Below are 20,807 nucleotides of genomic sequence, written 5' to 3'. Positions count from 1 at the left end.
TATCTCAACGATAGAAATTAAATTGGAGGTTTTTTTTGCTGTGCTCATAATTCGACTTCGATTTTTGGTATTTCGTGCACTACTATAAGGTGCTACCATTTGATTATTGAAGTTTTTGAAAAAAATCGAGAAGACGATTCAATCTCATCTCATGAAATTTTGATCTTCTTTTCTTCATCCAACTTATTGGCGAGCTTATATATCACTCAGTATTTGCAAGGAGCCTTCATAAACCAAGTAATTTAAAAATGTCAGCACCAAACCCAAAAGCCTTTCCGTTAGCTGATTCCGCTTTAACTCAACAAATTTTGGACGTTGTTCAACAATCTCAAAATCTTAGACAATTGAAGAAAGGTGCTAATGAAGCCACCAAGACTTTGAACAGAGGTATTTCCGAGTTTATTATTATGGCTGCTGATACAGAACCAATTGAAATCTTGTTGCACTTGCCATTACTTTGTGAGGATAAAAACGTACCTTATGTTTTCGTTCCAAGCAAGGCCGCTTTAGGAAGAGCTTGTGGTGTTTCTAGACCAGTCATTGCTGCATCAGTTACCACCAATGACGCTTCATCTATCAAGAACCAAATCTACGGTATCAAAGATAAGATCGAGACCTTGTTGATCTAATAGTTGAAATAACCACACGCTGAAATTAAAACTTTGGTAAATTTGTACATGTATAGGCGTTAGAATTATAATTTAATTAACATCGTTCTTTTGACATATTATTTCAATAATCCTTGTTTGTAGTGGCTACTTTAGGCAGGTGTAGTTTTATTTTTCATTCTGCGCGAGAGATGATGAGAGATGACTTGAAACCTCGATCAAATCTACTTCACATTACCATTGAGTAATGCCATCGACCACGACCGCTCTACGATCCTCTGAGGCTATTACAAAGTTTCTAAGATCAAAAGAGGGAGACATTTACGATATTTTAAAACTTGCAAGTGATGTTTTAGATCAAAAATTGGATGTTTATTTTCCAAATAGCAGAGACTTTGTATTGAGTTTACTTGTTGACCGTTTGAATGATAGATCAAACTCGTCCAAATTCGGGGAATGGAAATACAACAAAGAAGTTTGGAGCTTGTTACAGAAAGTATTACAAGTTAAGGACCGCAATCAGTCTGATGCCAGCATTTTGCAAAATTTGAAAATCATTGATCTTGTGATACTCCTAATGGATAGTAATGATCCCCAAGGATGGGGCTGTTTGCCTTCTGTGTGTCATATTTTGTCTATGTTTATGCAAAAGCTGTTTATTGAGATTGACGAGTATACTGGAATTCGATTGCTCAAATCTTCACTCAAATATACTGAAAACCGTACACTAGGCGACTCTTCAACATCATTGGACGAAATTGTGACAAGCTTATATTGGAATTCGAGCTCTCAAGGGGTGTTGGATGTGTCAAAGAAATCGTACACACTGTTCTTTGAGGATCTTTTTCACCCATTGACCAAGCATTTGTCCACTAGCAGTGAACTGCCCGCAAAGCATTTGTATGAGGAGGTCTTCACAAAGAGAATTTTCAATCCAGCAAACCTACAATACTTACCTCATAATCTAGAGAAGCTTCTCAAAAAGGAAACTATCGATGATGCATCATTGAAATATTTTTTTCAAAAAGCGGTTCAGAAACTAGCGTCAAAGAATATGAAACTTTGTACAGAAGTATTCAATGTTATTGTCAACAAGTTTCCACATTTAGCTGAACTGCTCCTAGCGCTTTTGGTAAGCTCCCAACATACAATGCCACAAGAGTTCATCTCTTCGGTTTACGCAAAAGAAGTTGCAAGCAAAAAGTTCATTGATTTGAATTGGGATATGGTAAAGTATGTTTTTGAGTTGGATAGTGAGTTGGCTGCAACAAAATCAAAATTTGTTTTTGAAAAGTACAATTCGGCTTTCAAATTGAATGAAAAAGTTTTGCCTGTGGGGAAAGTTGTTGTGTCTGCTTACACAAAGAATAGAGAGTTGGTCGATTTTCTAATCAAGGTTTGGCCCAAAGCAATTGGAAAAGATGAATTATGGGATGGAGAAGAATTTGTTGCACATGTGGCCCATTGTGTCAGTTTCTTGTCTGAGAAACAAATAACTCAAGTCGTTGAGGCTTCATCTAGATTGCTGACTGAAGCATCAGCCGCCATTTTAACAGCAATTACAAAAGGGTTGATGCCAGCCTCGCCCAAGATGGTAGAGTCTTTGAAGCCAAGTTTTCACCAAATTCAAGACTTTATAAACGCATCCAGCAACTTTTGGCAAATTCGATACAATCTTCTCAATTTGTATGGTACAGACTTTGTCGTCCCCGAAAGTTTATTGAAGTTAGATTATGATGTTTACTACCATTACACCATGTTTAGATTATTGGAATTGAGCGTGGTTAAGTGTTATTCCGAAAAGCAGCAACGCCAGTTTATCTTGTTTTTACGTGATAATTCAAGCCTCGTTCCACTGGTTTTTTATAGATGGTTTGTTATATTCAACGAGTGCTTTTCAGGTGAGAATATAATTGAGTTACTAAAAGTTGCACTTGAAACAAACTTCCTTGAAAATATTGATGGGGAGTTTTTCGAACAGAGAAACATATTGAGTTGCATGACAAGGATCTTTATTGATGACCCATTATCCTCTCTCAAGTATATAACCAATGTTCCCTTGGTGTGTTATTCTCGAGGTCCCAAAAAAGACTTGCTAAACACTTTAACTAAGATATACATTGAATCAAGAAAGGAAGGAGTTTTGCATTGTATCGACTATCTACTCGAGTCGTCATCATATCAATCAAACATAGAACGTGACTTTTCCATACTTGTTCAATTGTTGGGATTGGCAACCACTGGAGAAGCTCAAAGGTATGCAATCAGCATCTCTGAGAAAGTGTGGAAAAGTAATATCGATATGATTAAGTCTGATGCTAATCGGATTTACGTTGAAAATGCAATCGACACACTTTTGAAGCACATGAACAAAGATAACGGTGCCAACATTACGCCCCAGATGAAAATGGCCCTAATTGTCATTTCATATCCAAGCGTACCTGCTGGTGAAACTCTTGTCAAGTACGAGAAATTGGCTCATACTTTCAAGGGGTGCTGCATAAAACAAATAAAAAAATTTCAAGATTTCAAAGAAGATTCAAAGCTTATTTGGTTATTACGTGGAGTTGCTAGTATACCTCGATCGATGTTAAACTTCAAAGATGTGTCGAACATTACAAAATTGTTTCAAGGTCAATCATATAATGATTCCCTAATGCAAGCGATATTCAGCTTGGTTTGCAAAACTGCTCAGCCTGACTTGCAGTTTGCAAAATTTGTGTTGGGCTTATTTTTGGTACTAGACACCAAGGCGTCTTCACAAATTCTTTATGATGATCTTGTTAAATATTTGCAAATGGTTGCAAACGAAGAGTTGGATGTGTATCGTACAGTCTGCTTGTATGCGATAGCATCGACCACAGAAACAGAGGAAGGTTTCGTGAATTCCACTACCAAGATTGTCTCTGCAATGTTGACTTCTATGCCAAAGGAGTGTGACAAGACCTTGCTGGTTGGATTATTTGCTAATTACTTAAGAATGTCGCTGTATTTACTTCTGCTCAAGTCTGTGCGCCACATAGTGACCAGCATAAAGTGGTTACTAACCCAGAAGCCGTGGTTGTTCAACCAATATGTTCTCGAAATGGCCATTGCTTTCGTTGGGGATGTGCAAAAAACGGTAGGGAGCCCAGAAAAGGATGAGTTCGAGGAGTTGTACTCGCAATCTACACAAACGGTGTCTCAAATGTTGTTACATCATCGATTCAAATTATCCACTCGTCATCACTTGATAATTAACTTAATGTGTACCTTTTTGAAAAAATTAGTTGAGCCTGAACAGTTGGGACATAGTACTACGGCGGCTAACTCATTCACCAGGTTATTGAGCAATTTGTGTGAACCACAAGAGCATGTTAGAGATGTATCAACTGGAATGGGCCAGTATAATAACAGATTAACCTCACAAGCAAGCCTTTACAAGAAACTGCTTCGTGTACATTTACCATACTTGATGATCAATTACATTTACCTAAATTTGAAGTTTACTTTTGATAAAGAAGTGAATGACATTTTAGTTGTGGGAATCTACACTATATTTGATATATTGTCAAAGAGGGAGTTACAAATTGTCAACTCTGCTTTGGACTTCACAGGCAAAGCATTGTACAAGAGTTTGTATCGGGATTATCAAGAGTATTGGAAGTGGAGGGACCAATAGTAATTGTGTATAGCTAGGTGGGTGTCGACCTATACGAGTCCCTATGTAAAATTTGACTTTGAAATTTACGGATAAACAAAGCAATTGATTTCATGCTGTTCCAAACTTTTACTTCGAGCTCTTCTTGCCTCTCTTGAGGACCAGAGTCTACTTCTTTTTGATGAATCGAATATTCATATAGTAGTATGTCTTTTCTTGTGATTACTCCAATCAATGACCCCAGCTGCTCAACTAACAAATAACGCGGTCCAAGTTTGACAAAAATATCGGAAACAAATTTTAAAGATGTCTCACAATCGACACTTAATGGCGATTGATTTATCATCGAGCTAAAATCAATCTTCTCGGTTGATCCCCTTTCCCTTGAATTGAAATTGCAAAGAGTGTGTGGGTTAACACTCTCATTTTTGCCAAGCACATACTCTATCTTGTATCTAGAAATGTAGCCTTCTATTTTAGGGTTATTTCCTGAAAGTATTATTGGAAATCCTCTATATTTTGTTTTGCCCAACGTTTGTTTTAATTGTCCCAAGGTCAAGGCGTCATTTGCATCGGCTGAAAATGCCACGACTACACTAGACATAGCAGAAGTCACGGATGTATGAAAATGAAATTCCTCTTTTGAGTCCATAAAAGGTAAGCCATTGAACTTAATCATTTGGTCTGCAATTCCCCCTTTTCCCCACATGTCGTTAATGCTTTTTGTTATAGCAACAACAATCATAGTGGGTAAAATGTAACGGATCGCACCAGTCAATTCAAACATGATGATAACCACTGTAACCGTCAAATCGGTAATACCACATAATCCAGCAGCCGCACCTAAAAACGCATATGTTCCTGGTATTATACACTTGTCACCAGAGTCACATGCAGAAAAGATGGAGAGTTTGGGGTTCTTCTTGTATGCATAATCCACAATGATTCCAAGAGCTCGTCCAAACGTTGCGCCTGCTGCCATTGAAGGCACAAAAATCCCAGCAGGCACTTTGCAACCGTAAGTAATAATTGTTAATCCCATTCTGGCAACTGTTGCAAACAACAACGAAAACAAAAGCTTGGTTTTGCCATTTTCGGGGTGACAAATTGGGTTTTGGAAAGTAGCATCACATTCGTGAAATAGAATCTGCATTGACTCCGTCATGTCCAACCTTAAAAACTCATTAAAGTACGAGAAGCTTGCGGTTAATAAAGTTAAAATACAAACCTCACGAATGGCCCAAGGACCCAAATATCGCTTGCGAAAGGAGACAACTTTGGTATTTAGCTTTGACACAACAATTCCGTAGACTCCACCAAAGACTCCTAAAATGACATAAATGGGAACTTCAAAGTAATGCCAATTTGTGTCATAAGTGACCTCAAACAAGACTAATTGTCCAGTTCTGAACGGATTCATTGCCGCCAATGTGGTGACTGCAATTAAAGAACAAAAGTATGATTTCCACAAGGTGGACAATTGAAACACCGACGAAATTTCTTCAATGGAAAATAGCACCCCTCCCATGGGTGATCCAAATGCAACCGCAACACCTGCTGCTGCAGTTGCCGTTAAAAATTCCCTCCCTTTTGATGCCGATTTTCTATATTTGGGCACTAATCGTCCAATTGAATTACCCACACATACTGCATAATGCACACTGGGTCCCTCTTTTCCTACACTCAAGCCTGACCCAATTGCCAAAGGCAAGCCCAAACTTTTGATAGCCAAAGTCCACCACCCCAAGAAACCATCCATGACAAACCCTGAGACAATACATTTGATCTCTGATATTCCAGAACCAGCGGCAAATGGTGCATAGAACTTCACAATATTGGCTGCCGTGTAAGACATGAGGAGTGATATCAACACGTATATAATATAATTGAGTCCACTTATTGGAGTCCACTTTGTCCAGTTTTCGCAATCGCCATCATTTTCTCCCCAACAGCAAAATGCTTCACTTAAATAAAAGCCACGTTTGCAATGGCCGATTCGTGCGCTGGAAAGAAATGAGGTTATGATGTTCAATGATCCTGCAATTAATCCAATAACCACTCCCATGGACGCCAAAACAAGCCAATTGGACACTTGGGATAGTATCTTGTCCTTGAAATTGTTACCTTTATTAGTTATATGTTTCAACTTTAGAAGTCGTTGCTTTTGTTCATCCAATTCGTCTTCAACCCAATCTATTGATCTGAAATCATTGTATCGTTGAACTTCGCGTATTTCGTGCCGGTTTATCCATGATCCAGTTTTAGTACTTCTTAAAGTTGACAGCACGAGAGTGTCATCAATCGAGGTGTCAAATTCCGAAGTGGAAGGCATGAGGTTTGATTCTATGTAGTATGCTATTTCGTTTTTACGAAGTTTCGAAGTAATGTCATAATTTTCAATGCGACATTTGTTCACACGACATCATTCGATTGCGAACCCTTCTGCTGTACACCTCATCAGAATCCCGAGGTGTGGCACGTAAGAGAACTAACACGTAGAGCATAACAGATCGCATTAATCTATATTCCTATGATGAACATTCAACCATATTTTGTCGAAGGTTCTCTATAAAATGATCAAAATTCTCCCACTCAGAATCCTCAAATGTGTAGTCGTAGTAGCTCAATACCAAGTTCAAGCCTCCTTTAACTGTAGAAATAATATTCAACATGAACTCGGAAGCATAGGGAGCCATATCTTGGGCGAATATCATATTGTGTATCTTCCACATTCTGCCCAGTTCAGTTTGGTATTCTGTTGGATGTACAAATCCTAAATTGGAAATCTTGACGGCATCAGCTTTAGGCTTGTTCAATTGTCTCTTAAAGAAGAACTCGTTAGTTTCATCTTTTAGATCTGCAACATCCTTGAATCCCTTTAACTGATTCAATGCCCTTTTATTTTTGCACCCTTCGACAATGTGATTGTTAACCTTGCGAACAAGTTCCCACGAGAATTCCGTGATTGGAGGAAGGTTCATCCCAAAGCCCATATGTGCCAGAGTTCCTAAAATTTTATAACCCGGGTGACTTAAAATGGAGACGTACTCTTTTGGTGCACTTTTTGCATCAAAATGTCTTCTTAAAGCCATAGCGCATTTAAATGAGGCATATTTCCCTCTAAATAATGAATGTATTGTTAATGCTAATACCACTTCAATGTACGATGTGACAGAAGTCTGTTCTGCTCTACATCTTTTAAGTATTTTTTCAGTTTCATTTGGTGGGACGTTGATCAATTTAAAAGCAACATTATGTGTATCTACAGCAGGAAACCGCCCGAGCCATTTCCCCTCTGTGCTTGGAGGTATTATATTTTCAGAGAATTGGGGATTACCCCCGGTATAGTCCTCATCCATCGAAAGGAATAGATCAATTGGAGGCGGCAATGAGTTTTTGATGAACTTATGGTCACGTTCGAGATTGAATAGCTGGGCACTATGTGGGTTGTCCAAATCCACAAATCCGTACTCGCGTTGTAAAGTGTCCCAGTTGGAAGCATTATCACAATATGCAAGGTTTTCAAGTAGAATTTCGTGTATGTATCTAGCGACCAATCCGTCAGCGATGGTATGTTCGAAAACAACACAAAGATGGTTTTCGCCCACCAATATTAACTTGAACAACGGGTCTTGTGAATAAAGGTTGAAGGTTATTTGATTCACTGATTTCATAAACTTTTCATTAATCATATTGTTGTTAATATAGTCATCACTTTCTATCAATTCAACGACACTGGCAAAATCAACACTATTCAACGGCTCATAAAAGTAGCTATCAATTGAGGAATTGAATTGGACATTGGTTATCAAAATGTGGTAATCAAGAACTGTTTTCTTCAATGCATAGTAGAAAAGTTTCAAATTATTCTTCAAACCTGGCTGGTAGGTGGCAGTAACTTGAAAATTTCGATAATTACCACTGGCAGTTCTTGATCTAAAAAAATTCTCCGAAACGCTCAACGGTCGGGAAAGTATAAAATTTTCAGAGCCAATTTTCGTCATAAACTTATGATTTGCAAGATCTGTTTTGGGTAAGGGAAGATGCTGCCATCTATAAATGTGCCAAATATTTCGAGTCATAGTTCAAGACAAAAGTATGTTATCAATAGGTAGCGCCAATGTGGCTGATAACGCCATGAGTCTGTGGATATGAAAGCAGAAGGATAAAAAGCCCTGTATTGAAGAAAGTGATCAGGAAGGAATCATTATTTTCATTTTAATCTGCAGTTAACCCCTCAATCATATTGGAAGCCTATGTCCACCTTCTTCAGCTGTTGCCACCCGGTTCTTTATATGATTAGATACCTTTAAGATCAAACCTTGCCATTCTGCCCATATCTTTCCATTCGCTGCATTGCTTTATTAGGGTCTTTGATGGTGGTACAAGGTGGACTTGAAGTTGAATTTTGGGTCGTTCTTTAAGCTCTTATCCGATGTATGTTTTATTACACAAAATAAGAACAATGCTGTGTGACCTTACTCTCGCCTTACTTTAATTCCACAGGTTGTTCTATTCTAGGGGACCATTTATTGCCATCAAACAACTGGGAACAAATACACTAGAGAAGAGAAATATCATACTTCAATATTGTTTGTACTATTATACAGTTGGTTCCACGTTTACAGGGAAGTCCCCATATCAAGAAACAACATAAATTATACAATTGTATCCCCGCAAAATGCCTCTAATTGGTGTGTATATGACGATTTGCTACATTACTATATAATCTACTAACACCATCCTACAGTGCCTTTTTCTGTCAAAGTCGCACTTGCCATCGGTGGAGTTGCCGGCGCAGGGTTGGCAATAGCCAATAATAGAGCAACAATCCTACAAGCTGCTGAGAACCTTTTCAATCGAGGTGCCGAATATTGTCATCAGAAACTCGAGGCACATAAAATCAAAAATGATGGGGTTTTTGCTGATGGCTATGAAGACGGTGCATTTGCAGAAGCTGAAGAGGGGAAGTCTACCGGGTATGAAAGTTTTACTGAAGTTAGCACTCCAAACACAAGCGATTTTCTGGAAATAGATACGGATGTTGAACCTGCTGACGATGAAGAGTTAGAACTTGACTAATTTAGTTCATCCTACTTATGCTCACATTTTCAGCCTCTTTACTTCCTAGTTAATTTAACACATAAGTTATTTAAGTTTTTATTCAATTCGTTCATTGTTTTGAACATACTCACTTCGTTAATCGTGTAGATAGTGATTTGTGATCTCTAGCTATAAAATGCAAGTTCAAAAGAACCAACCCATTATCCGCAATGCATACTCGATTCTAAATGTCTTTTATTTATTACTTGTTGCTATTAATTACACCCTTTTAGCTAACAACTGCGAGAACTACTATTAATACGATTATTGTCAACGCTGTGAGCAAAATGCAAGACCACTTACTTTTCAGTTTTTGATAGTTGTTTGCTTTTGTCAACTCTCTATCTGCCTGTTGAGTATTACCATGTAGTTGCAATATATTATCCTCGACTGTATTGAGCTGTTCACCTTGTTGATGTATAAGCTGATCCAAATCTTTGAATATCGAATTCACCTCCATTATCCCCTCTGTTACTTGTTCGATTTCTCGATTTCGCTCCTCTGTCAATTGTAAGTGATATTGTAATTCAGTTTGCTCAACCAAATCTTGATCTAACTCGGGCTCCAATTGCGTCTGTTGTTGGACTTGATATGAATCATAGTGAGTTGGTTCTTTATTGTCTCTTTGAGGGTCTGTTTTGGAGATAATAGGTGTGACTCTTTTCTTTTCCTGATACACCTTAACCAGCCGTTTGAATTTCTTGTCCAACTCATTAAACTCACTTACAAGCCTTTCCTTGATAACGATATGACGGCTACTGACCTTGAGCTTATCGGTACCATCCGATTTGTCTCCTGCCGATACATTGATCAATTGCGATAAGTTAGATATTAAGTGCTGTATCGCAATATACAACTCGTTTATGTGGTCAATGGAATTATCAATATTAGAACGAAGCTGTACGCAATCTCGCCTTGAGCCTAGCTGTCTTCTTTGTTGGTCAAATTGTAAGATTTGTTGATTAAATGTTTGTAGTTGCTTCGAAGTCTTATCGATAATCTTATCCAAATGATTAGATTCAGCATCAGTATACTTGTCTACAGCACCTTTCTGTATCAACGGCTTCTTTTGAGCTTCGAGGTCGATATTTGCAAAAGACATTTATCGTAATTTTAGGAAAAGAAGCGATCTTATAGCCAACCTTTTTGTGGAAGTTGTAGGGTTCCTAAAAATTGTGTGAACATGCTTTCTTTTTTTCGCTTTTAAGAAGATTCACAATTCTTCCTACATTTGAGTTTTAGGAAAGTGGAAGAAAATGTCAGGCACAAATCTCGATTAATGCTGAGATTCCAATCTGGGATATCAGATCAGATTGGGGTGGATGCAAATTTCAAAACTGGTTAGACTCTGGCTTTATACTTGCCTTTAATTGATTTTTCACTAGAGGTGAACACAATGATGGTGATATTGAAAATCCCAATATAAATAAGGATGTATTGCCTTCCCTTTGCTAACAAGGGTATGAGCGGTTACGCATCACTGTGAAATGAAAACCACACACTTGCTTACTATCTTATCCTTGTCCGTGATTCATTCCGTCGCCGGTTCGGCAATATCAAGACAATGGAACGATAACGATAACAACCCCGTCTCCAGAAGAACAAGGTCTTGGAATGAAACCACCGTCGCTGACCCGGCAATAACAAGATCTTGGAACGAAACAACCCCTGCCAAATCAAGAATAACAAGATCATGGAATGAATCTAATTCCGTTATCGCTCAGGGGCCAGTTCTCAACAACACTCAACTTGCAATATTGCTAGTGTCACTACAAGATTTCAATGCTCATAACCTCGGACCAAGTTTTGCCGTTGGGGCAAAACCACGTTCCGATGCTTTTGATTTATTGGAAAAGAGATCTGAAATGCCGTTATTAGACACAATATTGCTGACTCTTAACAACACTGGTGTTGCATTAACTGTGATTGATTTTGTTTTGTTACGTCCAGAGTTATTGGATATTGTGATTCAAACAACAATTTGGGTTATAAAATTAAGAATGATTAACTTGACAGATTTGATTATTGCTTTACAAAGATCTAATTTGATAATAGATGTATTAACGTTAAGTTTAGAAGATTCTGAGATTTTGCCTGGCTTGATCAACATTACTACTGAAATTTTGAAGCAGAGTGGTTTGGACTTAGGTTTATTAAGTAAACGGTTGGATGTCGAACCTATTAATGCAATCAATTCAACGATTCATGATATAAGCAAGAGAGAAAATGCATTGTTGGATCAGTTGTTTACTTCATTAAGAGATTCTGGGTTGGCAGTTTCTGTTGTGAAGCACTTATTGACTACACCTGAATTGGCGGCACCAAATGCACATTTTCTTGTTCTGATTTTGCAATCTCATGCCCTTAGCTTGACTGATTTGATTACAGCTTTGAAAGAGTCCAATTTGATATGGGATCTCATTAGACAGTTGTTGGGGGACCCACTGATCATCATTGAGTTTGGGGGTGCGATTGTTCAACGAGTTGCCCAAGGCTTGATTCCCAAAGAGTTGATTACAGGAGTGTAAGGAGAAGTTGATAACTACGTAGAGTGTCTAGTACTCCATAACAATAGTAATACTAATCGTAATGGTTTTTGTGGTTGTGTATATATTTACGCGTTTCCATGCACTTTCTCACACAAAAACACGTCTAATTGAGTTTTTGATTTTCTTTCGGTTCTATAAGAATTTATTCAATTCATTTCTCACTAAGGTACATTTCACTAGATATATCATTATCTGAGTTATATCTCTCCACTAAGCATTAGACAGCTTTTCAACATGCTGACAAAAGCTGCAAAGAGAGAAAAATTACGTTTGTTAAAAGAAGCTAGAAAGACGGGAGGAAGAGTTTTGCTAGATTCTGATGACGAAACCAACTTGAACGAAATATATGATGAGGTGGACGAGGAGACTTTTAGGGAACATAAAAGACACCAATTGATAAATGATGATTTCATTGTTGATGATAATGGTGAGGGATACGTTGATAACGGTACTGATGAATGGGACGACTCGTCAAGACCAAATTATTATTCTGATGAAGACGACATAGCTTCAAATAAAAAAAGGCATAAGAAGAAAGATGGACAAAGACCCACGAAAATTGCAAAGACAGCGCCAATCAACAATTTCTTTAAACCAACTACAAGAAACAAGGATGTGAAAAAAGTGGATATGAACATTGACGATATTCTTGATGGCTTTGGGGATGTGCCACAGAAGAAAGTCAACATGGCAAAATCGTTTGCAAATTTTAAAAAATCGACCATCAACAAAAAGAAGAAACCAAACACCACATTCACATTTTCCACCATCACCAAAGAAAGAAAGTCGCCTTCGGTTGAAGCATTCAATGCATCATCAGACTACACTATGGATTTCGATGAAGTTGAACAACCTTCATCTCCTGTAACAACTATTGCTAGCGATGCTGTTCAAGAAAAGGAGAATTTTGATCCCGACTCATCTCCTCGAAAAGAGGTAACGAATAAGAAAGCTGATCTGGGACCGGAGATAGATGAAAGTGATTCAGACGATGATGTTATCTTCGCAAAGAGACCAAAAACTGCGGGCGTCAAGAGAGAAAACAATACCACCACAATATCCTCTATCAAAGCTAGCACAATCTCATCATCGCCTTCAAGACAACCTTACACTACATTTGTTCAGCACACTGAGAAATTGGACGAACTGAATGTGAGTAGCGAAACCGGAAGCTTTAAAATGTTTTGGTTAGATTACGCTGAAGTTGAAAACTCGTTGTTACTTTTTGGAAAGATTCAAACCAAAGATGGGAAAGTGGCATCTGGAGTTGTTCAGGTAAATGGACTTTGTCGTGAGTTGTATATCTTGCCAAAGGTGAATGAAGGTTCTGGTAAAAATGAAAGATTCAGCACTGATGACGTTCGTGAGGAGATCACCCCCATCTTCATGGACAATTATAAATTGGAAACCCTCAGGGCAAAGCCTGAAACCAAAAAGTATGCATTTGAGTTGGCTAATATACCCAAAGAGATAGAGTATTTGAAAGTTTTATTACCATATAATACGGCTACGAACAGAAGGGTTCTTCCAGCCGACACCGAAGGGGAAACGTTCAATCACATATTTGGAACTAATGCAAACATGTTTGAATCTTTTGTCACACAAAGAAATATTATGGGTCCATGCTGGCTTGAAATTCAAGGAGGGGATTTTGATGCCATTCGAAATTCATCTCATTGTCAAATTGAAGTTGCTGTCGCTCTGCCGGGGAAAATAAGTGTTGTGGACAAGTCCCCACCACCTGCTCCCAATTTAACATGCACTTCGATCTCGGTACAAACAGTGATGAATCCAAAACAAAACAAACAAGAAGTAGTTTCTGTCTCTTTAGCAACATACTACAACTTACCTCAAGATGCTCCGATCCCGGAAGACTTGAAACCGGATGATATCATTACATTTGCTCGACCTGTTGGTACAGTTTCATTCCCACCAGGAATGACACAGTTAGCAACAAAGGAACAGTTTGAGTTACGGACGTGCCCGAATGAAAAGGTCTTGTTGAATGCCGTTGCTGCAAAAATCAAGACGATTGATCCAGACATATTTGTTGGTCATCGGTTGGAAAACATTTCTTTAGATGTGTTGGTACATCGAATGCATGATAATCAAGTCACTACATGGTCTACATTAGGTCGCAGAAACAGAAAGCAATGGCCCCATGCAATCAACAAACATGGTTCAGGCTTCAACAATAACTTGCTTATTCGTGAGGTTTTCCGGGGAAGGTTATTGTGTGACATTGCAAACGAAATGGGACAGTCATTGACACTGAAGTGTCAATCATGGGACTTAGTTGAAATGTATGACGTTGTTTGTCACAAGAAACACAATGCATTGGACATCAATTACCAAAATCCAAGATTCTTTGAAGATGCAACATTATTTATGCTTGCATTGAAAGAGAACGAAGTCAATGTAAAGATAGCAAGTGAAGTAGCTTTCGCCACTCAAATACTTTCATTGTCAAAACAGTTGACCAACATTGCTGGTAATGCTTGGAGTCATACCTTAAGTGGTACTAGAGCAGGTAGAAATGAGTACATTCTATTGCACGAGTTTAGGAGAAACAACTATATTGTACCAGATAAAGAGGATTCAACCCACAAGAATACATCGTTCCAGCAAGAAGCACAATTGGAAAACGCCGACGAAGATGTGCAAACAGCAACATCGAATAAAAAACCCAAGTACCAAGGTGGTTTGGTTTTTGAACCAGAGAAGGGTTTGCACAAAAATTATATATTGGTTATGGACTTTAACTCATTGTATCCTAGCATCATTCAGGAATATAATATTTGCTTTACAACAGTTGACAGGGCTAGATTCAATACTACACATAATGAAGATAAGGATATGCCTTTGATTCCAGACAATGATTCAGAAAGAGGAGTGTTGCCACGATTGTTAAATACACTAGTCACACGACGTAGAGAAGTGAAGAAGCTTTTGAAGGACCCAAAGAACACACCCTTTCAGAGAGCTCAGTATGATATCAAACAGCAAGCTTTGAAATTGACGGCAAATTCCATGTACGGCTGTTTAGGTTATGTAAACTCTAGATTTTATGCAAAACCGTTGGCAATGTTGGTGACAAACAAAGGTCGTGAAATTTTGATGGACACGAGACAACTTGCTGAAGCATCTGGCTTGAGGGTTGTGTATGGAGATACTGATTCCGTCATGATTGATACAGGTGCTCAAAGTTTGAAGGAGGCTATTAAATTTGGAGAAGATTTCAAGTTACAAGTCAATGAAAGGTATAGAATGTTGGAGATTGATATCGATAATGTATTCAAGCGTTTGTTGTTACATGCCAAAAAGAAATATGCTGCCATGAATGTCTCAGTGAATAAAGCTACTGGCGAAGAAGTGTCAACGTTGGAGGTTAAAGGATTGGATATGAGAAGACGTGAATATTGTCAGCTTTCAAAAGATATTTCAACATTTGTGTTGATGAAAATATTGTCTGATTCAGATCCTGAAGAAGCTTTACAGGATGTCTACTCGTACTTGGAGGAAATGCGAGACAAGATTCTACGTAATGAGATCCCTGTTGACAGGTTCAAAATCAACACTAAACTTTCAAAGGATCCCAACAACTACCCTAATGGAAAGTCGATGCCTCAAGTACTGGTTGCACTTCGTTTGAAAAACGAAGGAAAAGTTATCAAGGCAGGTAGTGTAATATCATACGTTGTCACTGCTCCCACCAATGAGACTGACAAATCCACAGTTGCTGAAAGAGCGAGAGCATTACAAGAATTGTTGTCAAAGAAATTGGATTTAAAACCAGACCCAATGTTTTACCTCGAGAAGCAGATATTTGCCCCTGTTGAGAGGTTGTTAGACAAGATTGATTCTGTTGACATGATGCGAGTAGCAACAAGTTTAGGCATTGACACCAAACGTTATATCCTCAAGGTGAAGAATGAAGGTTTCAATGGAGAAATCGCGTCTATTGAATCAAACATTTCAGATGATGAGAGATTTAGACAATCTAGTTATCTTGTTTTGAAATGTAATTGTGGTCATGTATTCCGATATGGTGGCATACAATCTTCGAACGATTATAAAGTTACTTTTAACGGTGTCACATGCAAAAGATGTGACTATACCTTCCCTACAATAAAGCTCACAGCTCAACTAGAAGCAACAATAAGAAAACACATTGCATTATACTATTGTGGTTGGTTAGTTTGTGATGATAACTCATGTGGCATTGAAACAAGACAAATCTCAGTGTACGGAAAACGATGCATCGGAACTTCAGGTAAAGGCTTGGATTGTAGAGGAGTCATGAGATACAGGTATACCGATAAAGCATTGTACAATCAATTGTTATATTTTAATTCCATCTTTGATGTGGAAAAGACAAAAGCAGGTAAATTGAGACCAATAGTTGATGCACTTGAGACTTCTGGCAGTGAAGAGCAACAGAAATTGGCTCAAGGTCAAGTTGATGCTTTGGCGGAGCAGAATAAGGAATTATTTGGATACTGTCAAGATGTAGTTCTGAAATATCTTGGGGAGTGTGGACGTAGGTATGTCAATATGGGTTCAATTTTCGATTTTATGGCTTAAGTGTGTAGCTTAATATATTTATCTATATCGAACCGGAAAACAAGACTCTAGTGAATGGCTAACAGACGAATTGGATGGCATTAATAATTACGAATCACTATACACTAGTATACAAATGAATAACTTTCTACCTTTTCTTTTCAATAGTAGTTTCACTCACTTCTGTCCCTTTATTGGACGATGATGAGGGCAGTGGCCCGTCTGATGAATCATCGGTTGAGATCCCAGCAGTGGTAATAACATGACCGTTGTCATTTGCTTCACGTGAACCATTATTTTCATGCCATGAAGGTGGTGGTCCCTCAGGTCTAACTACACCTGATAAGCTAGTATTTGTATTTCTTGTAGGTGGTGGTCCAGCCGGTCTGCTTATATCAGTAAGATCATCATCATCACCATTATGACCTTCATGTGCCGGTCTGTCAGATTCATTGACATGATCCAAAGTCGATGATAAAGGTGTTGCACCTGTATTTGTATGTGAGCTAATTGCACTTCCTGTTCTTTGATGCGTTTGTGGAGGATGAGGTAACGCCAGCTTCGCGTTTGGATTTGGATGGAAATTTCCATTTGAATCGTAATAACCCATGTCAAACTCGTTTGCAGTAGCTGTATATGTAGGCACATAAGCACTTGGTAAATCTGGGTCTCTAACATGATCTGGTTGGTGATATTGAGTTTGCGACTGCCTATAAGATGGTGGAGTTAGCCATCTAGTTCCATAAATTGGTTGTTCTCCATGTTGTGCTCTTTTCTTGTTGACTCTTATCGTGCCCAATACAACAATGATTATCAAAACAACAAATATAGCAAAGAATGCCCATCTTGCTCCTCCGGAATTGCTCCAGTAATCGTCATCCCAGTCTCTTTCGTGAAGAGAAATGATGCTGTCTGATATAGTGTTGTCTTTGTCGATACACGGCATGTTTCTCTATATGGTTTGTGTGTTGGTATCTGGGGGGATGGTTGCGGAACGATGACCGGGTGGGGGACTGGTGAAATGCGTGAAAATGTGAGATTCGATTTAATACAGCTAAATCTAAGCTATGTCTGCTGGTAACAATACTAACTGGTAAAGCTGTAATTATATATCAAGTGCCGATAATAAAAGATTTTTCGGTGTCTGGTGAATGATATATGAAATTGTTCGCTTACAAAACAAATTTAAAGATCTCAAAGGTCTTTTGTTCTTTTGTTCTTTTGTTCTCTTAAGTCGGATATTAGAAAATTTAGAGCGACACATACATTCATACACAAAGAAAGAAAGAAACAATAGACACTGAACTTTTAATGACAAGAATACCGTCATTGGAGCACGCTATATAACTAAAGACACTGAAAAGATATATGATATTCTTGTTCGCCACCAAGCAATTACACATCATAAGACAAGGTCAAGAGAACAGATAAAGAGAAAAGCTCATAATCGTACTAACAAATGGGACAAACAAAGTTGACACAAACTGCTATTAATAGAAAATCCAGACAATGTTGATAGCGATTTCTTCTTATTCGCTATTATGAGAAGGTATGCTGTAGTAATCGAAAATATATAGTCACTGTTGATTGTCTCTGAGACAAGTTATTAGGTACTCTTTGTTTCAAAGCTGTTATTTGGATCATCATGTATTCTTGACAGCTTTATCTTTTAAAGGCTTAGATTTGAGGTTTCACATTTCTCCACCTCTCACGAAATGTCTTGTTGGTTTTCGATTTGTTCTTTAGTCTACCTGCCAACCCAAGAAAAGATTGCATTCCAGAAAAAAACATGCAACCAAACAGACTCACTTCAATTGCTTTACCTCCTTTTTTTGTAAATGATATTGTATGTATAAAAGATCCAAGAAAAAAATTAATGACAAGACAATTTAAAACATTAGTGGTCATTGGCTGAGGAACACCTCTTGCGTCACAGTAATTACGAAATCAAGGACCCTGCTATCCGCTGGAGTAACTAAATTATGCACTATTTCGGATTAAGGAAAGGCGGATGGTTAATAACACCGTACTACCCATCGTAAGACTAAGTGAATTTAGATATAGTGCTGGCCACAGTATTGATTTTGTGTAGTCTTCAAATGTCTTGAACGCCGCATGAATTTGTAGTCTCACCTTTGCAACCAAAGTGTGTATGTAGTCCTATCCCAAAAATCATTCCCTAATCACCACCAATACCACAATGAGCTTAAAGCTTAGAGAGATTCATACAAGAAATGATCCATCAAAGCAAGTCACTGAGTTCAAATATTGCTTTATGACGGCTTATTACTAACTATGTACTAGGTCTAAACTTGAAGTGCTCGACCACATATGGCAACAGCTAGTCCTGGCATTTAATAAGCACGAGGGTTTTTCTCTTGTTATTCATCGGACCTCGGATGAATTACTCGGTTACAGAAAACTTATGCTGTTCAATACTCCCTCAATTTTCACATCGGATTGCACCAAACTAGCAGCCATTATCAAAATAATCAAAATCCTTAAGAGTAACTTGATCCTCAATAAGACCACAACTGTAAGAGATATCTACTATCAAGATGTAGAAATATTCAACAGAGACCAACAGGAATGCAGGAAACTCCTCACAGATTTGGTTGAAGATGGTCTAGGGTGGTCCTTGGCCCGAGATTTTAATATCCACCCAACTCAAAAGGGGTTGATGTATGGCAACATTTTTAAGCAAATGGCAGAACCAATTTTGATTCCCATTGACTATTGCAGCTACTTCAAATGGAACTCCACCATACTCCCCGGAACTGCATTGTTGGTGATAGTACTTGAAAAGGATGCGGTGTTACATTCGTTTAGCAAATTCATAGAAACAAAATCTGACGCGTTGCATAGAAATTTGATAGTGATTACAGGGAAGGGGTTCTCAGACAACTTGACACAACGATTTGCCAGTTGGTTAACAAAAACTTACCACACGACAACTTTAGGCTTTTTCGACTCCGATTCTCATGGGATACTCATATACAAACAATTTAAATTTTCCATCCCTGACATTGAATACACAGGGATGTATCTACTTGAATCGAATCCTATTTCACAATTAACAATCAGCACTCGGGATGTATCCATAATGACGAACCTTTCTTCCACTGCAATGGTTAATCTAGGAGAAAAAGTCCACAGAGAGCTAACACGAGGCATATTCTTACACAAGAAGGCAGAAATGAACGTTGTAGCAGCTGATGAATATAACACCTACATACTTGACAAGGTCCGTAAATGCTTACCCTGCACGTGATAACTGGTGAGGTTGAAAAAGCCTCGTACCACAAAAACGAATCCTAGAAAAAAATTCTAAACCCACTCAACAATTTTTCATTTACGATTCGTCACTTGCTTTTCTTTTTTAACAAACCATCAATTAATTAACCAAACGCATAATGTCTTTCCAAACACGTCAAGTTGGTGCTGCCAACACCTTGGACTACAAAGTTTACTTTGAAGAGAACGGTAAACCAATTTCTCCATTCCATGATATTCCATTGTACGCCAATGAAGAGAAAACCATTCTCAACATGGTTGTTGAAGTTCCAAGATGGACCAATGCTAAATTGGAAATCTCCAAAGACATCAAATTGAACCCAATTATTCAAGACACCAAAAAGGGAAAGTTGAGATTTGTTCGTAACTGTTTCCCACATCACGGATACATTCACAACTACGGTGCTTTCCCCCAAACTTGGGAAGATCCAAATGTTACTCACCCAGAAACCAAGGCTAAAGGTGACAATGATCCATTAGATGTTTGTGAAATTGGTGAAAAAGTCGCCACCGTTGGTGAAGTCAAACAAGTTAAAGTCTTGGGTGTCATGGCTCTTTTGGATGAAGGTGAAACTGATTGGAAGATCATTGTTATTGATGTCAATGATCCATTAGCTCCTAAGTTGAACGACATTGAAGATGTTGAAACCCATTTGCCAGGTTTATTGAGAGCCACTAATGAATGGTTTAGAATCTACAAAATTCCAGATGGAAAACCAGAAAATCAATTTGCATTTAGTGGTGAATGTAAAAACAAGAAATATGCTGAAGAAGTTATCAATGAAACTCATGAAGCTTGGGAAAAATTGATTGCTGGACAAAGTGCTGACTCAAAGGGAATTGAATTGGTTAATACTACTTTGGCAAAAACTGCAACTTACGAACCAAATGTTGATATTCCAGCTGCTGCTCCAGCTAAGGCCGCTCCAATTGATAAATCAATTGACAAGTGGTTCTTTATCTCTGGTGCTCATTAAATAGTATAGTTTACAGAAGAGTATAGGAAAATCCCAAAATTTTCTATGTGTTTGTGTATCTGGGCGTGGAGTG

General features: G+C 38.2%; 11 protein-coding genes across 11 annotated transcripts; 7 read left to right on the top strand and 4 right to left on the bottom strand. All coding sequences in view use genetic code 12, as the record gives it.

The window, feature by feature from the left end:
* Positions 1 to 248: 248 nt before the first annotated feature.
* CORT_0C03040 (U3 snoRNP protein) lies at positions 249 to 629 on the top strand (the record flags this gene model as incomplete). Its single annotated transcript, XM_003868536.1, has 1 exon — positions 249 to 629. The coding sequence occupies one exon, from the start codon at positions 249 to 251 to the stop codon at positions 627 to 629; it is 381 nt and encodes a 126-aa protein (XP_003868584.1).
* Positions 630 to 855: 226 nt separating this feature from the next.
* On the top strand, positions 856 to 4,269 carry CORT_0C03030 (nucleolar preribosomal-associated protein; the record flags this gene model as incomplete). The annotated part of the gene is made up of 1 exon (XM_003868535.1): positions 856 to 4,269. The coding sequence occupies one exon, from the start codon at positions 856 to 858 to the stop codon at positions 4,267 to 4,269; it is 3,414 nt and encodes a 1,137-aa protein (XP_003868583.1).
* A 13-nt stretch (positions 4,270 to 4,282) lies between these two features.
* CORT_0C03020 (Gef1 protein) lies at positions 4,283 to 6,580 on the bottom strand (the record flags this gene model as incomplete). The annotated part of the gene is made up of 1 exon (XM_003868534.1): positions 4,283 to 6,580. The coding sequence occupies one exon, from the start codon at positions 6,578 to 6,580 to the stop codon at positions 4,283 to 4,285; it is 2,298 nt and encodes a 765-aa protein (XP_003868582.1).
* Positions 6,581 to 6,776: 196 nt separating this feature from the next.
* On the bottom strand, positions 6,777 to 8,330 carry CORT_0C03010 (Atf1 alcohol acetyltransferase; the record flags this gene model as incomplete). The annotated part of the gene is made up of 1 exon (XM_003868533.1): positions 6,777 to 8,330. The coding sequence occupies one exon, from the start codon at positions 8,328 to 8,330 to the stop codon at positions 6,777 to 6,779; it is 1,554 nt and encodes a 517-aa protein (XP_003868581.1).
* Positions 8,331 to 8,929: 599 nt separating this feature from the next.
* Positions 8,930 to 9,330, top strand: CORT_0C03000 (hypothetical protein; the record flags this gene model as incomplete). Its single annotated transcript, XM_003868532.1, has 2 exons — positions 8,930 to 8,942; positions 8,999 to 9,330. 2 exons carry the CDS (start codon positions 8,930 to 8,932, stop codon positions 9,328 to 9,330), a joined length of 345 nt encoding a protein of 114 aa, XP_003868580.1.
* Positions 9,331 to 9,580: 250 nt separating this feature from the next.
* CORT_0C02990 (Vam3 target membrane receptor (t-SNARE)) lies at positions 9,581 to 10,453 on the bottom strand (the record flags this gene model as incomplete). Its single annotated transcript, XM_003868531.1, has 1 exon — positions 9,581 to 10,453. One exon carries the CDS (start codon positions 10,451 to 10,453, stop codon positions 9,581 to 9,583), a length of 873 nt encoding a protein of 290 aa, XP_003868579.1.
* A 385-nt stretch (positions 10,454 to 10,838) lies between these two features.
* On the top strand, positions 10,839 to 11,879 carry CORT_0C02980 (hypothetical protein; the record flags this gene model as incomplete). The annotated part of the gene is made up of 1 exon (XM_003868530.1): positions 10,839 to 11,879. The coding sequence occupies one exon, from the start codon at positions 10,839 to 10,841 to the stop codon at positions 11,877 to 11,879; it is 1,041 nt and encodes a 346-aa protein (XP_003868578.1).
* Positions 11,880 to 12,134: 255 nt separating this feature from the next.
* Positions 12,135 to 16,484, top strand: CORT_0C02970 (Pol1 DNA directed DNA polymerase alpha; the record flags this gene model as incomplete). Its single annotated transcript, XM_003868529.1, has 1 exon — positions 12,135 to 16,484. The coding sequence occupies one exon, from the start codon at positions 12,135 to 12,137 to the stop codon at positions 16,482 to 16,484; it is 4,350 nt and encodes a 1,449-aa protein (XP_003868577.1).
* A 127-nt stretch (positions 16,485 to 16,611) lies between these two features.
* CORT_0C02960 (hypothetical protein) lies at positions 16,612 to 17,409 on the bottom strand (the record flags this gene model as incomplete). The annotated part of the gene is made up of 1 exon (XM_003868528.1): positions 16,612 to 17,409. One exon carries the CDS (start codon positions 17,407 to 17,409, stop codon positions 16,612 to 16,614), a length of 798 nt encoding a protein of 265 aa, XP_003868576.1.
* A 1,479-nt stretch (positions 17,410 to 18,888) lies between these two features.
* On the top strand, positions 18,889 to 19,734 carry CORT_0C02950 (Spo11 DNA endonuclease; the record flags this gene model as incomplete). Its single annotated transcript, XM_003868527.1, has 1 exon — positions 18,889 to 19,734. The coding sequence occupies one exon, from the start codon at positions 18,889 to 18,891 to the stop codon at positions 19,732 to 19,734; it is 846 nt and encodes a 281-aa protein (XP_003868575.1).
* Positions 19,735 to 19,876: 142 nt separating this feature from the next.
* CORT_0C02940 (Ipp1 inorganic pyrophosphatase) lies at positions 19,877 to 20,734 on the top strand (the record flags this gene model as incomplete). The annotated part of the gene is made up of 1 exon (XM_003868526.1): positions 19,877 to 20,734. One exon carries the CDS (start codon positions 19,877 to 19,879, stop codon positions 20,732 to 20,734), a length of 858 nt encoding a protein of 285 aa, XP_003868574.1.
* Positions 20,735 to 20,807: the final 73 nt, after the last annotated feature.

The sequence above is a fragment of the Candida orthopsilosis genome, assembly GCF_000315875.1.
Source record: "Candida orthopsilosis Co 90-125, chromosome 3 draft sequence".
NCBI classification, from domain to species: domain Eukaryota; kingdom Fungi; phylum Ascomycota; class Pichiomycetes; order Serinales; family Debaryomycetaceae; genus Lodderomyces; species Lodderomyces orthopsilosis.
This window is presented reverse-complemented; position numbering and strand designations above follow the sequence as displayed.